The sequence below is a fragment of the Asparagus officinalis genome, chromosome 1, assembly GCF_001876935.1.
Source record: "Asparagus officinalis chromosome 1, Aspof.V1, whole genome shotgun sequence".
Classification (NCBI taxonomy): Eukaryota; Viridiplantae; Streptophyta; class Magnoliopsida; order Asparagales; family Asparagaceae; genus Asparagus; species Asparagus officinalis.
This window is the reverse complement of record NC_033794.1, coordinates 7,190,863-7,206,596: the sequence shown is the minus strand read 5'-3', so window position 1 is coordinate 7,206,596 and position 15,734 is coordinate 7,190,863. Positions and strand designations below refer to the sequence as shown.

The following is a 15,734-nucleotide window of genomic DNA, read 5'->3' as shown; positions in this document are numbered from 1 at the left end:
CCTGATATGTTATATTCATACTTACCGTATGCAAATATTCAAATCATATCAATATCTGCAGCTTTGAATGTAAACTCTGATTCGTATATGCTTCTGAATATTGCGGATGCATATATGAGTTTTTCCTTCCGAAGTAAAATTATCTTTACTTCCCTATCAATCCTCAATAAGGGAATACGGATATGACAAATATCCATATTGACCTTTTGCACCCACAAGCAAAAGATTTCTCCGCTAGCAGTGACCGAGAGGCGGTCACGAAATGCTTTGACAAACTAATTTACATCGCACCGACGTAGGAATTATGTTGCGTACATGCATTGCGTGGTTCGCTTAGCTTGAAGTGCTCACTCGCAGTGAACCGGAATTCTCGGTCGACATCAACGAGAGACAAAATATCCAGCTGATTTATTACCCCGTTGAACTTGGTAGTGATGTTGACTGATTTGGTCCATACACCTAGATAGAGAGGGGTTGATGTAAGTTTGCTAAAAAACCCCACTTTTAAAAAAATCCCCCCTCCCCCTCCCCTCAACCTCTTTGCTCTCCTCCCCTTCCAAACCCGATCATACTTCCCATCACACTTGCATTTTGCATCACTTTTTATTTACTATTTACTAGCAGCAGTTAGTAACCTAGAGCCCGTTAGTTACAGTACCTTTGTGAAATATGAAATATTAGTGTACTATCTTTACAATACTGCAGGGAAAATAAATATGGGCTGACTATTGGACTTTCTTATACTGATTATACTAGTGTTTGACAAGTTGAAAGCAAGATTATGATCATCTAAACTTCATTTCTGAGGTTCTACTGTTCAAGTTTATTATAGCTTTGCAAATTTTAACAGCAAAAAGCAGTTGTGTCCTTGTAGTATTCATGTGAAATTTGTATCAAAGTGAGCTCATTGAAACAAAAAATAACTTTTAAAAACAAACCGGATTACTTCCAAACTGATGATACACAATTAATACATTCAAGAACAATGCAGTGTCAATATCACATTCACTCTTGTAAAATACAAAATAAGGTGTTCAAGATCTACAGAAGCACGTAACAATCAACATTTATTTTGTCTGCACAAACCCTAAGAGGAAAGCTTCTTATTCACGAGTAGCATTAAGCAGTCACATATTCATCTCCTTAAAGGTCTCAAACCTAGCCTCTTTGTCTGAGAACTTAGTCTTAGAGTAGAAATTGAGATAGTCTTTGAAACGATAACCATTAGGATAAAGGAACTTTGGAGCTGGGGAAATGATGGCATTGCCCCCAGGATTATAGAACGTAGCAATAGATAGACGACTCCCATCCTTGTCAGCAAGAACACGATGCAAAATACTCTTATATATACCATTACTCACCACTTCCAATTGATCTCCAAGGTTCACAAAGATCCTGTTTTCTTTCGTGGGAGTAACTGGGACCCACTCTCCATCCTTGAAGAACTCGAGTCCTGGCACTGTGTCATCCTGGAGCAAGAGTATGATTCCACCGGCATCAGTGTGGGCTCTGAGCCCTATAACTAGATCTGGCTTTGAGCATTGTGGATATTTTGCCACTTTTGTACCCACACACGGTTCTGAAAATGCATTCTTTATGTAGTTCTTCTCTAAGCCAAGGTTTTCACTCATGCCTTTTGCGAGCGTCTCAGCCACCATGATCAGTTGATCAACATAATCCTTCATTCCTTTGCTGTTTGGATAAATTAGCGATCAATATAGTTTAAGCCTTAAAATTTGTTAAGGTATTATGATACTTACCAAAGTTTTTCATTTAGGTTTGGAATGTCGCTGAAATTAGGGTTTGGCTGATGGCGAATGAAGAAGCTGCTCTCCCAGTCGATATCAGAGATTTTGTATTCAGATTCAGACTCCAATTCTTTAGCCCACTCTGACTTATAGAAATTTTCCTTCAGGTTCTTTTCATAGTGCTGGTTTGTGAGTTCCGTCACCTTTTCCATAAGTTGTTTGCTTATCCCATGATTCTCAATCTGCATTTAATGAAAAGTTGAAAATTTAAACCATAGTAAGCAATCAGATATTTATATTCTTGGGTTAATTGCGGATAGACCCCCATATTGGTGCCAAATTGAACGCACTACACCTATATTGTTGCCAAATTGAACGTACTACACCTATATTGTTGCCAAAAGAGTTATATTGTTGTGGCAGATAGACTCCATGAGTGAAAATCTATTGTTGCGGATAGACCCCCTGAAAAAGGTCATAAAATTTTCACCCAGGGAGTTTGCAACATTAGAACTACAGTAAGGGGGGTATTCAGCTCAATTTGACCATAGTATAGGGGTCTATTTGCAATTAACAGTATACTCTACTTACCCAAAAGAAACCCCACTTAGCACAAGCTTCATGTAGCACCGACAGTGTCTCGTTCCTCCTCTTTCCATTTAGCTCTTCAAGGTTGATCACCGGGATCCCCATAACTCAAAACTCGGTTGATATTCTGCGTTTTTTTTTTGCTCAATTTGACGTGCACAAGGAATATTTATAGTGTTATTAGGATGTAGTACTGGTAAACTTAGGTCCAAGTGCAGCTAATCGGTTACATGTGATGCTAGATTTTATATTCTCATCTCCTTGTTTAATGTTTATTCAATCCTTTGCTTTGCTTGTACTCCTTCCATGTTGGTCCTTGATGGTCTGCTTTGATATTCAATTCGAAGTAATATGTCAGAAATGGGGTTGCAATCCACAAACTACTCTCAGGCTCCCATTGGTTTGCTTTCTCTCTCTTGAATAATTGCATTTCTCTAACTAATTCCCTTTCTATTATGTCCATGTTGCTGTTTAAAATGTAGGAAGAAAGTGATGGATTGTTTCTTGTATTCCTGTGGGCGGAGCTTAATTCAGTTGATAGGCCCACTTGTTTATGATCCAAGTTGGTAGGTGATGCACCTCCGTGGCTTAGATTTTATGCGGAGAAGATCACGGGAAATTTTTGGATGGGTTGCTCCTTCCTTTACCAGTAGAAGCCAAACAGTAAAATAAGAGATGGATTTTAGCTGAAGCTATTGTTGTTCTTTTGTCTGTTGCACTCAAAATTCTACCCTTATTTAGTTAATTTTTATAAGCAATGCCAAACTTAGTGTAGATATTATGTTATATTCATACTTTTTTTTTTTTGAAAGAAAAACAAGGGATATACCCTGTTCATTAAAAAACCAAAAGTATTTTTTACAAAAGAAGGATACGAAATGTATCCATAAATTGATAGATAGAAAACTTAATTTCTCTTATCTATTGATGTATGACCTTCTTCTCCCAAACATCCATGAAGATGAAGAGAGGGCCTTGCCGTCATTCATCGTTGACATGGATATAAGGGAGAACCAAAGCCGGCCATACATTTGGAGAAAAGAAATTAAATTTTCTATAGACCAATTGAAAAACAAAACAGCAACCATAAGTTTATATATACAAGCAAAAACATGATTACATCCACTATTCTAACCACTGCAGCGTGCAATTGGTTTCTCCTCCAAGACTTTTGCCAACTTAAGTGCTGCATTCCTTCTTCCTGAACCTGCCCAGTCATGTAGAGCCAATATCGAAGAGTTAATAATAGATTTAACTGAGAAAGCTTTCTGATCAAAGATAAACTTATTCCTTGAAGACCATATGAACCAACAAACTGTTGAAAAAATAGAGCGCCATATAATACCATCCAGGTGATGCAAGGATGTAACAGATAACAGGAGATCATCTATAGACTGTGGCCAACAGAAGGGTAAGTAGTAGTCACCAAAGTGTTTCCAAACTGCTTTAGCTATATCACACGAGAAGAAAATATGATTCTTAGATTCAGAGTGCATACCACATAGAACACAAACAGGATCACCTTGCCACCCTTTTTTGATGCAAGGATGTAACAGATAACAGAAGATCATCTATAGACTGTGGCCAACAGAAGGGTAAGTAGTAATCACCAAAGTGTTTCCAAACCGCTTTAGCTATATCACACGAGAAGAAAATATGATTCTTAGATTCAGAGTGCATACCACATAGAACACAAACAGGATCACCTTGCCACCCTTTTTTCATGAGATTATCTTTTGTGTGTAAACGGTTCAGAGATAGAAGCCAAATGAAGATTTGAATTTTGCTAGGCAAAATTGGGTTCCATGCTGTTTTGTAGAAAGCGTATCTGATTCCTCTAGAACATAAGAAATTATAGAAAGATTTAACAGTGAAGGAACCACTAGATGTGAGAGTCCATCGAGGAATGTCCAACTGATTTGAAATATTATGCAGACTAATAATATTCAGCAGAGCAAGCTTTTCTTTATGAGAGTCAGGGGAGATGCTTCTTTTCAACAATGGTTGCCAATGCCATAAGCTATTATGGTAGTGTCCTTGACTTCTAATAGACACATTATAGGAGAAAACTAACCTGTATAAGGATGGATATAGACTTGATAGGCTATTAGATCCAACCCATTTATCCTCCCAAAATCTGATTTTGTCTCCAGAACCAAGTGACCATGATAAGAGATAGTTGCAGGCATTGCAATTTACTAATTGAAAGAAAGAAGCTTTTCTGATGTAGAGTTGATGAAGGAGAGCTCCAATAAAGTATTCTCTGTCATAGCATTTCCATATCCATTTGGACAGTAAAGACATATTGAAAATTTTGAGATTCTTCACTCCCAAACCTCCTTCTGATTTACTTAAACATACCTTTTCCCAATTAACCAAACTTTTGAAAGGTTTTGAATCACTTTTACCTGTCCAGAGAAAATTCTTTCTAATTTTGTCAATGTCTTTGATCAACCATCCTGGAAGCTTATAAAAAGACATATAATATAAAGGAATTGAAGAAAGAACTGAATTCAATAAAACAAGTTTTCCTCCCAATGATAAGCAGTTACTCTTCCAAGATGCAAGCTTACGATGCAAATTATCTAACAAAGGTTGCCAATCTGATTTAGATAATTTTCCTCCTTTCAAAGGCAATCCCAGATACTTGATTGGGAGTTTGTCTAATTTGCAGTTTAAACTTGAAGCTAGGGAGACACCTCTGTTCTGAATATTCCCAAAGTAAATCAGGGATGATTTTGTGAAATTTATGCCCAGTCCAGAGATATCTTCAAAGATATATAAGATTGTCTTAAGAACAGATATGTCTTTGATAGAACTTTTAATAAAAATAAGAGTGTCATCTGCAAATTGTAAGCTTCTAATAAGATTTAGAGGCTCCTTAATGTGTAAAGTAGATAATGATCCTTCTTCCACATTGCACATAATCATTCTACTCAAGACATCAACTGATATGTTAAACAACAATGGAGATAGTGGATCTCCTTGTTTTAGACCTCTTTTGCATTTAAAGAAACTGGATGGGGATCCATTAACAAGGACTGCACAATTTGAAGAAGAAATAATATGATAAATCCAGGAACACCATTTATCTCCAAAACCTCTTGCTTTTAGCAAATTTATAAGGAAACTCCAACTAATGGAGTCAAAAGCTTTAGCAAAATCAATCTTAAACATGGCCACTTCTTTTTTCCTTTTAGAACAAAAGTGAATCATTTCATTAGCCACTAAGATTGAGTCAAGTGTAGATTTCCCTGTTTGGAAAGCAGATTGAGTAGGGGAAACAAGATCCTTCAGAAGAGGTGATAATCTCATGGCTAAAATCTTAGAAAAGATTTTAAAAATACAGTTTATCAGACTGATTGGCCTAAAGTCCTTCACAGTAGGACAGAATTTTGATTTTGGAATAAGAGTTATAAGAACCTTATTCACACGATGAAGAGATGATGGATTCTGACCAAAATAGTTTATTAGAGCAACAAGATCATCTTTGATAGTATCCCAGAAATATTGGTAGAAAAGAACAGAAAAACCATCTGGACCAGGAGCTTTGTTGGGATTCATACTGAAAACCGCTTGCTTAACTTCTGATTCTGAAAAGGAAGCATCAAGAGATGAAAGATTTGGAGTTGTCTCAGGATACAAGATGGACCAGTTGATAGACATTTTACTTTCATGATTCTGCCCAAAGAGTTGAAGATAATAATCATGAAAAGCCTTTGATATAGAATCTTTATCTGAAATATCCGATCCAAGATGATGAATAGAAACAATATGATTAGCTCTTTTGTGAAGAGAAGCAATCTTATGAAAATAAGATGTATTGGAATCACCCTCTTTTAGCCATTGAATGCGAGAACGTTGTGACCAATATGTTTCTTCCTCTTGCATGATAGAAAGGAAAGCAGATTGATAAGATTTCCTATCTTCAAACTCTGATGGAGATAAGGTTCTCTGCTCTTCAATTAAATCCAAGGAGTTGATTTTAGATAACAAGGATGATTTCCTAGAAAATAAGGAACCATAGACATGTTTTCTCCACCACTTAATTCTTCTCTTTAAAAGCTTTAGCTTCTTAATGAAAATGTCAGCTGGGTTTCCCTTACAAAGAAAAGATTTCCAAGAGTCTTGAATGAATGGAACAAAAGTATGATTATGAAACCAGCTTTTTTCAATTCTAAATAAAGGTGGAATAGGTTTGATTCCACCAATATCTAGAATTAAAGGACAATGATCTGATCCTACAGAAGGAGGAGAGTACTGAAGACTCATAGGATGAACCTTATCCCATTCTGCACATATTAGGAATCTATCCAGCCTTGCCATAACAGGATTCTGTCGTTTATGAGTAATAACCCACACTTTACGATTTTATGAGTAATAACCCACACTTTTTTGTTATTTCTAGGCGTTTCGACCCGGTGCGGAGGACAAAATTCACAATTTTGTGATTGTCAAAATTCACAATTTTTTGAGATATAACCCATGATTGTCTATTTTTAATTGTTTCGACCCGTTGACAAATAATTTTGTGGCGACCAAAATTCACGATTTAGTAAGTTATAACTCATGATCTTTAGTTATTTTTAGTCTCATTGTCAAATAATATCGTAGTGGCCAAATTTCATGATTTTATGAGCTAATAACCCATGACTTTTTTCCATTTTTATTCTTTTCGATCTGTTAGCAAATAATTTCGTGGAGTCCAAACTTCACGTTTTTATAAGCAATAATCCATGAAATTTTGCCATTTTTAGTCATTTCGACCCATTAACAAATAGTTTTGCAAAGATAAATTTTCATGATTTTATGAGCTATAACCCGTGATTTTTTGCCATTTCTAGTCATTTAATTCATCAATAATTTGGCAGTGGCCAAAATTCAAGGTTTTGTAAGATATAACTCATGATTTTTAGGTTTTTTTAGTCATTTCAACCCGTTGACAAATAATTTCGCTAATGCCAAAATTCATGATTTTATCAAATATTATCCATATTTTATGGTCATTTTAGTCGTTATAAACCGTTGTCAAAAATTTTCATGATGGCTAAAATTCACAATTTCATGAGCTATAATCTATGATTTTTTGTCACTTTTAGTCATTTCAAGCCGCTGTTAAATAATTTCATGGTGGATAAAATTCATAATGTTGTAAGCTATAACCCATGATTTTTACCATTTTTAGTCATTTCAGCCTATTTGCCAATCATTTATGGATGTCGCAGTTCACGATTTCATGAGCTATGACCCGTGACTATTAGACATTTTTAATCGTTTCGAACTATTAGTAAAAAATTCTATAGAGTCCAAAGTTCACGATTTCATGAGACGAGTAACCAATATGATGACACACATATTATAAAATCATGAGATTGGAAGCAACTGCTCTAGATACTTGATACGACAACTAACAAATATCACTTATGAAATGGCTCGTAATTCTCCTTTGAGTCAATTTACCTAGTCTATGTCGTTTCTCACATCTGTAATCCTCTTTTAATACAACGAATAACAAATACGACCACTTGCATATCATGAATTAATGAGATTGTAGACAAGTGCTCTAAATATTTTATACAACAACTACTATATATTAAATACGACAACTAACAAATACGACTATGAAATGATTTGTCATTTTCCTTTGAGTCAATTTTCCTTGCCTATGTTGTTTCTTACATTCGTAATCCACCTCTTTTAATACAACGAGTAACAAATATGATGACTCACACATTATAAAATTAATGAGATTATAGTCTAACTTCTCTATATACTTAACATGATAATTCGTAATATTATTAAATACGACAACTAACAAATACTACATATGAAATGATTTGTTATTCTTCTTTGAGCCAATTTATCTTGTCCATGTTTTCTCTCACATTTATAATTCTCTTTTAATACAACGAGTAACAAAATACAAATACAACCCGCATATTACCAAATTAATGAGATTGTAGACAACTATTCTAAATATTTGATATGACAACTAGTATATTATTAAGTATGATAACTAACCAATATGGCATACTAGTAAATTATTAAGTCAACTACTTACCTTTCACTTCATCGTCATTCCTCAATTCATTCATCACCGTTTAAGAAATAACAAAATAATAATAATAATAATAATTAAGTTAAACTAACTTAAAAATGATTAATTGTAACAACATTGACGTCTATTTTTCGTTCTCTTCTTTCGAATTTAACGCCGTGCCGTATCATTCCAACAAATGTAAACCGAATTAATTTAATTTAGGATAAACTAGTTGTTTTTGAAAAAATCATTTTGGCTTAGTATTCTAATTTAAAAGTTGGAGGCACAAAATAGAAGGATGAGTCCAATTTGGATATTAAAACACCATTAGTAAAAAAAAAAGAAAGTTAATATCATAAAATAATTATGATCCGAGAGACCTTTACTCCAAGCCTTTCCGCAAAGGATAAGGGAAAAGGCTAAAAACGAATTGCGGGCTCAATTTCATCTGGAAGAAGTAACAGTATATTTGCAAATATTGGCCGGACCGCTAGGCCCACTTACGAATATGGGCCAGCACGATTTGTAAACAGTATGTTGGTAATATTTGGGCCGGACGGCACCTGGTCTCTATTCAGTATTGTGAAAAAAATGAAATACAAAATTTCCAACTTCATCATCTTCCCCATATCCTAGGGTTTCTCTCTTCTCCTCGATTTCTTCCAATCCCTCTCTAATCTCAATAATCCATGGCCATAGATCTAAACATCGAAGGCCGCCACGCTCTCCTCTTCGACGACGACGCCAGCGCCGCCTTCGTCGACTCACGCGCAGCGCTCGTGCCGTGGACCGGCGACGAGTCTCTCTTAATCGATCGCTACGATGTCCGTCATCTCCTCGATCGGATCCCTCCTCGTTCGAAGAAGCTGCGGTTCGTTGAAGACACCGGCGGCGTTTCTCAATCCGAACTCGATCGCGAGAGATTCTTAGATCTCCCTTTGAATAACGAAGATGAAGGTTCGTTCTGATCTTGTGTTAGAATTATTGGTGGTTGGTTTTAGCTATTATTATGATTTTAATTCGTATTTGTTCTTTCTGGTGCAATTTTGGTTCAAAGAATTCATCTAGATAAGTTTGTCAAATTGAAAGGTTGAATTGTACACCGCATCAGTTTCTAGCTGATAGTATCCATAAAAATTTAGTATTTAAAACTGGCATTTTGGAGAAAACACACAAGTTGTTTATCTATTTACAACAATATACTGAGCTATGAAACATGACAGAATATTAAGAAATAAAGAAGCAAAGAGTGAGATTTTTCATCCTTTTAGAAGAATGAAATATTGGATCCCTCTACTTGCACCTGCATATAATATGAAACAGACATGATTAAGCTTGTACGATTTTTTTTAATCGTAAGGAGGCAGCTGTGGATGGTAGAAGTTTCTTATAGAACAGGAGTGTTTTTGGAGATAAAGAGGGATAAAGAAAGAACGTCAATTAAAATAAGTTAGCATTTTTTATATACCTGTTGCTATTCAAAGTTTCATATCACGATCATCCTTCCTTTATCTCTTACCATATTAATGCTCATCAGTTTTTTTTTTTTTCCTTTTTGAAATATGGTCGTTCCCGACACAAACACGGGTGACTGGGGAAGTGATTATTATTGGATTAGGTTGGGATGGATGCAAGTTTTGTGGGCTTAGATGGATCACTTGATTTTTACAAACGTGCAGATTGTTTCAGGAGGATCCAGATCCTCTCCAATTAGGTGGTAATTAGAGAGGGTCCAATTCTCTCAATTCTTGCTGGTAATATCACTTCCAACAGATGAGATCACACCACGTTAGATTTCTATTGTTATCTTAAAAATCACTTTGGCCTTGAAAACCAACAGTAAACTTGAAAACCGCTATAGTAAAAACCACTAATTGTTATAGTGAAAAATCTTAGGTGGCATGATCTTATTCATTGGAATTGAGTAGATGGTAAGAATTGAAAGAATTGGACCATCTTCAATTACTACCTAATTGGAGAGAACCTGAAATAGTTTCAGGAGAAGAGGATTCTAACAAAATGGGTGGAATTTCTCCCTTCAGTACCTTACATAAGTTCCATTTCCTTTGCACGGTTGCACCTATACTATTTTCAAATATTAAGGTGCTAAAGTATGCAGATGCAGCAGTGTGAAGGATGAACACCTTAATCCTCTCCTATTTGTCATGGGAAGAAAAAAAACAAGATTATTCCTTAATCATGAGACATTATGCAGCGACAGTCTCGAAACTACTTGCATGGTGTCGATAGTTTCTTCATGTTCACGCTTTTTAATTAATTTAAAACTATTATTATTATTATTATCTTCTTGCAAGTAACACGTTTTATTTGCTGAGTTGCAAACACTAATTAGTAACAATGATAACTGGGTTTTTCAATTCTAAATTATTTTATTTTATTTTTACATACTTAAGTGTGGTAAAATTCGTCTAGGAGGATGTCATGAGTTGCTGCTCAAATGTCGGTATGAGTTATTAATAGTGTTTGCTGAGATGTGTCAGTGCCACAAACAAGGGATTGTGTGCTAGATTATATTGAATTTGAATTTCTGAGTTTGCAGGAGGATGCTTAATTTACTTCATGAACATCTCTGTCAGTATCAAGTAAGAAACGTCTTAACCTTATTATAATATTACATATAATTCTCTAGCAGATGACATATCCTAACTTAATCAAGGTTTCATGTTCAGTACCTAAGAAATATTGCTTTTACTAATGCAGAAACAACTGAAAGATCAGAAGCAACAGGTTCCGGCTCTTATCAAGCTGTTCCTTTTTCTTATGGAAACAATGGCGGTTTAGCTGATCCCAACAGCTATGGACAAGATCATTCCTCTTACCATCCACCCTTTTCAGTGCCTACAAGCCTAATTAGCAACCTGGTAAGTGTAACTCGTATGGCTTCAATTTTTCGCATGACCTTTTTTTCTTTGTCGGATAACATAGATAATCTTGCTCGTGGATTGCTATTAATATTTCTCCAGTAAACCAGCATTAGTTACCCAAGGTGTGTTTCTTCTCCTATGGCTCACATTTCTAAATTTCAGATTCTTGGAGCGGAGATGAAGTTCTTACTAAGGTTGCCATTCATGGGCACCATGTTTCCTTGTGATATGTCATGACGTAAGGCTTGGTCAGGTGGGATTAGAAATTTAGAATGATATAAGTGTTACAAACCGCCGAATTATGTAAATGCCATTAGCTTAGGTCTTTTTGTTTTTTACTCTTATATTTACTTCAATTAATTAAGAAATCTCCGTATAAATGTCTAATTTTCTTTCTTAAATCACATTTTATTTCTTATGATTATTTATTTATTTTTCCATTCTGAAATGAAATATATTTCTGGTTTTTTTCCCAGCCTCCTACAGAGAAGTTGCATCAAATCATGGCAAGAACTGCTTTATTTGTGAGTGAGCATGGAGGCCAATCAGAGATTGTCTTGAGGGTGAAGCAGGGAAATAACCCAACATTTGGATTTTTGATGCCCGACAATCAGCTTCATCCATATTTTCGCTTCCTTGTTGATCATCCCCATCTTTTAAAAACTGATAACACGCAGGAAGATAAGAAATTAGAGGATCAGGAGAGCGAGGCACTTTCTGCTGCAGGGGGGGCATTATCACTACTTGGATCTCTATATGGAACTGGCGAAGATGACGATAATACTCATCAACAAAAACCTGAAGAAGGGGAGGCCACAAAACCAAATGCTGGTAGAGATTCATTGTCACCTCATAAATCAGTAAGAGAAGAGTATGCTCCTTCCGCATCTATAGAAGACAAAGAAACTATAAAGCGTGCAATTTCTGTTCCTACTAAGGAGAGGGGCCTTTTACTACCCAAAAAGAACCACTTTTTAAATTCTGGATCCATTACTAAGAAAGTAGAAGCTGCTACTTCACAGCATGGCATCACAAACAGAACGAATTCTCAACCAAGTAAAACAGATGCCAAACCACTAATCTTGGAGCCTCCGTCTTTCTTAAAGAAAGCAATAGATAAGATTGTAGAATTCATTCTTAAAAACGGAAAAGAATTTGAAGCAGTCCTCATTGAGCAAGATAAAACAGCAGGAAGATTTCCGTTTCTTCTGTCAGCCAACCCATTTAACCCATATTATCTCAAGGTTCTCGAAGAAGAGCAACTCCTAGATATTGTATATTGTGGAAAATCCAGGAGTTGAAAAGCTAACATGTGACTCGCACTTTTTAAATAACTAACAAGATGTGTGGCTCTGAAGGTTATTTTTGAGATCTTTTCTAAAACGTTTCTAGTTAACAACTTTGTTATTGATGTAAATTGTTTCTCCAATTAGTTGTGCAAGATTTAGTTTTCCATGGATAATGGTAGTCATGGTTTTGTGTTTGGTCTCTATTATCCTAGGTTACACAAACACTTCATTTTGGATGTTGTATTCATGTCGGACACGTGTCAGACACAGATTTACCATGGACATGCCATGGACACATGTAGGTCAAAGCAAAACCTGAGTTCCCCATTACTTTAAACCCTAAACTAGTTTCTTGGGTATATCGAGCTCAAAACCAAAAAGTATTTGAACATAAAAACGGAAACTGTTACTTAAGATTTGAAAAATATCCATCATATCCCGTGCGATGAAAACTAAAGTTTTGTTGTTAAACCTTAATTATTAGTTGGTTTAACTTGATTCATAATTGTTATAGATAGTAAAAGAAACATACAAATGTTATGGGTATTTTAATTCAATATTGATCTAATGTAAATATTATGTGTGTGTGTATCCGTGTCCCCATATCCTGCCTTTTACAGATTTGCCGTGTCCCGTGTCTGTATCCATGTTCAGGTCCGCAACCGCACCCGTATCCATGCAACCTCGCTATTATTTTCACTCATCGTTGCGTTTTAACTTTCTGATGCGATTATGATGATATCAACTTCAGATATTACGACTATATTACAACACTTCCTCTCCATCTTATATGACTTCTGAAACTCCTGACTATGAATTCCCGAATGTTCTGTGTGGCAAGACGTGCATGCTATTAACTCTGTGGTTCGGTTATTATTTAAATCTCTCTGTTTTCCCATTAAGATCAAATAATGTTTTTAACCCCATCTCAAGCTCTGAGACTTGTCTGTAGAAGATTTTTCAAAATCAATGTTGTCATGCTTCTTTCTTTTCCTTTGCATCCTTGATTTTAAGGTTCCTACCGATCACTTGTATACACTAGAATGGCCATATGTCTTTTCCAATGTTACATGGCTGGCGTTACGTACGCGGATACGGGACGACAAATTTGTAAAAGGTAGGATACAATGACACAATTACATATTGAAATTTGAAATTAGTAAATTGTATAATATGGCTTTTTTTAATGTTATGAAAAACTAAGATTTCTCTAATATTTTTATGTTTCATTTATTAAGTAGATTATATATTTGGGAAATCATTCCGTTTTTTACTAGATGCGTAACGACACTTTAAAACCACACTTCTGAACTGGGTATGTGCTGAAATGAACCCGACCCCTATAAAGAGAGTTGTAGCAAGTGGATGTGAAGTGTAAGATATATGTCTAAGAAGGGTACGGTGAATGTTTTAAACTAAAACATGTCTTACATAATTGGGTACACGCTTGAATAAGTGTATGCATATTCAAGTAGTGTCCAAATAGTATTCAAGGATTGTCAGAATCGGACATGTGTCGTACACAAACACAAGAGCCCAGACGAAAGTGTCGGGGTAAACTACATCTTCAAAAAGTGAAGCCTATTTTAGCAGTCCTTGCTGCAGGACTGCTATGACATTTGCATGTAGATAATGCATGAGCTAGTATAAGAAACTTTTTGGTTGCAGCTGGAAAAGTGAATTGCATTCAAAATGAGTATAGCTCTCTTGCTTACATTATGCATCCTGTTCATTTGCAGTCAAAATCACCAAGCAAGAAACCCTTAGATAAACGGAAAAGAAGATCCCAAGAACCATCTGTCAGTGAATCCACCGCTGACGAGGAACTTGAAGATCGATACCTACATCCTCAAAGAAAGGATAAATTCAAAATGACAATTGGGTCCAAAAAGGAATCAAACGACCGTCCCACAGAACCCATTAAGAGATCCGGAGTAACAACCGACGAAGCTGCAGCCATAGTTCTTGCAGCAACAAGAGGTCGAAGCCCAGCATTTCAAAATTCATCAGCTGCTGATTCTGAATCAGCCCAAACATCAAATATCCTCAAACAAATTCCTAAACCTCCTGTTTCAATTGCTAACGCCATTGCAAAAACTGCAGCAATTGCAACTGCCAGCGAGGCTGATTCTTCTGAGGCAACCCTCACGAAAGAACAAAAGCTCAAGGCCGAAAGGCTGAAAAGAGCTAAGATGTTTGCTGCTATGATTAAAAGTGGTGTTAACCCGACATCTCAATCGGTGCACTCTACCGGTACTCAAAATGAATCTGTGGAGAATCATGAAGAAAGAGAAGGCAGTTCTGTGCCTTTTGATGCAGAATTTTCAGGCAAAGATAGAAACTATCGAAAGAGACATCATTCAAGGTCAAGGGACGAAGAAGAAGAAGCGGAAGAGGATGAAGACTCAGATGAGGATCATAAGCACTCGAGAAAGAAGCATCATAAACATCATCATCGTCATCATAAGCATCGCCATCATCATCATCGGCGTCATAAGAATCACAGTGATTCAGAGAGTGAAAACAAGCATGAGAGGAGTTCGAGGCATCGTCATAGGCATAAGAAACGTGAATCATCTGAAGATGAGGAAAGAGAGAGGTCTCATAAGCATAGGAGAAAGCATAGATCTCCTTCTGAAATTGAAGAGGGTGAGATTGAAGTGGAGACTAAGGATGCCGTAGATTCTCATGTTGAAGAAACGGATGCCAAGGTATCAGAGATTACTGAGGTTCCTAGTGACCTGAGAGCCAAAATCCGAGCTATGTTGTTGGAAACCGCATGAGCTAAGGTTTTTAGCATAATATTGTCGATGTTGTATGAATGTTATTTTCTTTGCTATCAATTGCATAGAATCCTGCAACCCTTTGTTGTATGATCCAATGTCTGTTTATTTTCTCAAGAATTTTATGTGCAAATGCTATAAATATTCGAAATTCTTTGGCACGTATTATAAGCTCGAATAGAATTGATATTGTTTTATGCAAATTATTTGACATGTAAATTGAAGGATCAGCAATGTTTCTTGTAATATTCGACGGAAACTCGTTCATCCACTGTCATGTTGTTTGATCTGTAATATTGTAGTTTATAATAATTTTGGGAGTTGTTTTTGCCTTCTCTCTAAAGTTAAAAATGATGCTGATATTTTTTTTATTAATAGAAAGTTGTAAATAAATGATTTAT

At 35.9% G+C, this 15,734-nt stretch overlaps 2 protein-coding genes across 2 annotated transcripts; one reads left to right on the top strand and one right to left on the bottom strand.

The window, feature by feature from the left end:
* Nucleotides 577-2,820, bottom strand: LOC109847782 (1-aminocyclopropane-1-carboxylate oxidase 1-like). The gene is made up of 3 exons (XM_020417023.1): nt 2,340-2,820; nt 1,761-1,990; nt 577-1,692 (listed from the first exon to the last, which is right to left on the bottom strand). Exons 1-3 carry the CDS (start codon nt 2,439-2,441, stop codon nt 1,128-1,130), a joined length of 897 nt encoding a protein of 298 aa, XP_020272612.1. The 5' UTR covers nt 2,442-2,820; the 3' UTR covers nt 577-1,127.
* On the top strand, nt 8,968-15,530 carry LOC109847774 (splicing factor, suppressor of white-apricot homolog). The gene is made up of 5 exons (XM_020417016.1): nt 8,968-9,333; nt 11,098-11,258; nt 11,738-12,518; nt 13,003-13,008; nt 14,288-15,530. Exons 1-5 carry the CDS (start codon nt 9,066-9,068, stop codon nt 15,331-15,333), a joined length of 2,262 nt encoding a protein of 753 aa, XP_020272605.1. The 5' UTR covers nt 8,968-9,065; the 3' UTR covers nt 15,334-15,530.

Bases quoted from the DNA above. Each gene is read 5' to 3' on its own strand.
- LOC109847782 (XM_020417023.1), bottom strand. From the start codon at position 2,441: ATGGGGATCCCGGTGATCAACCTTGAAGAGCTAAATGGAAAGAGGAGG. The intron at 1,991-2,339 runs GTAAGTAGAGTA...CATTAAATGCAG, and splicing joins CTAAGTGGGGTTTCTTTTGG to ATTGAGAATCATGGGATAAG. The intron at 1,693-1,760 runs GTAAGTATCATA...TTATCCAAACAG, and splicing joins AACCTAAATGAAAAACTTTG to CAAAGGAATGAAGGATTATG.
- LOC109847774 (XM_020417016.1), top strand. From the start codon at position 9,066: ATGGCCATAGATCTAAACATCGAAGGCCGCCACGCTCTCCTCTTCGAC. The intron at 9,334-11,097 runs GTTCGTTCTGAT...TTACTAATGCAG, and splicing joins TTTGAATAACGAAGATGAAG to AAACAACTGAAAGATCAGAA. The intron at 11,259-11,737 runs GTAAGTGTAACT...TTTTTTTCCCAG, and splicing joins CAAGCCTAATTAGCAACCTG to CCTCCTACAGAGAAGTTGCA.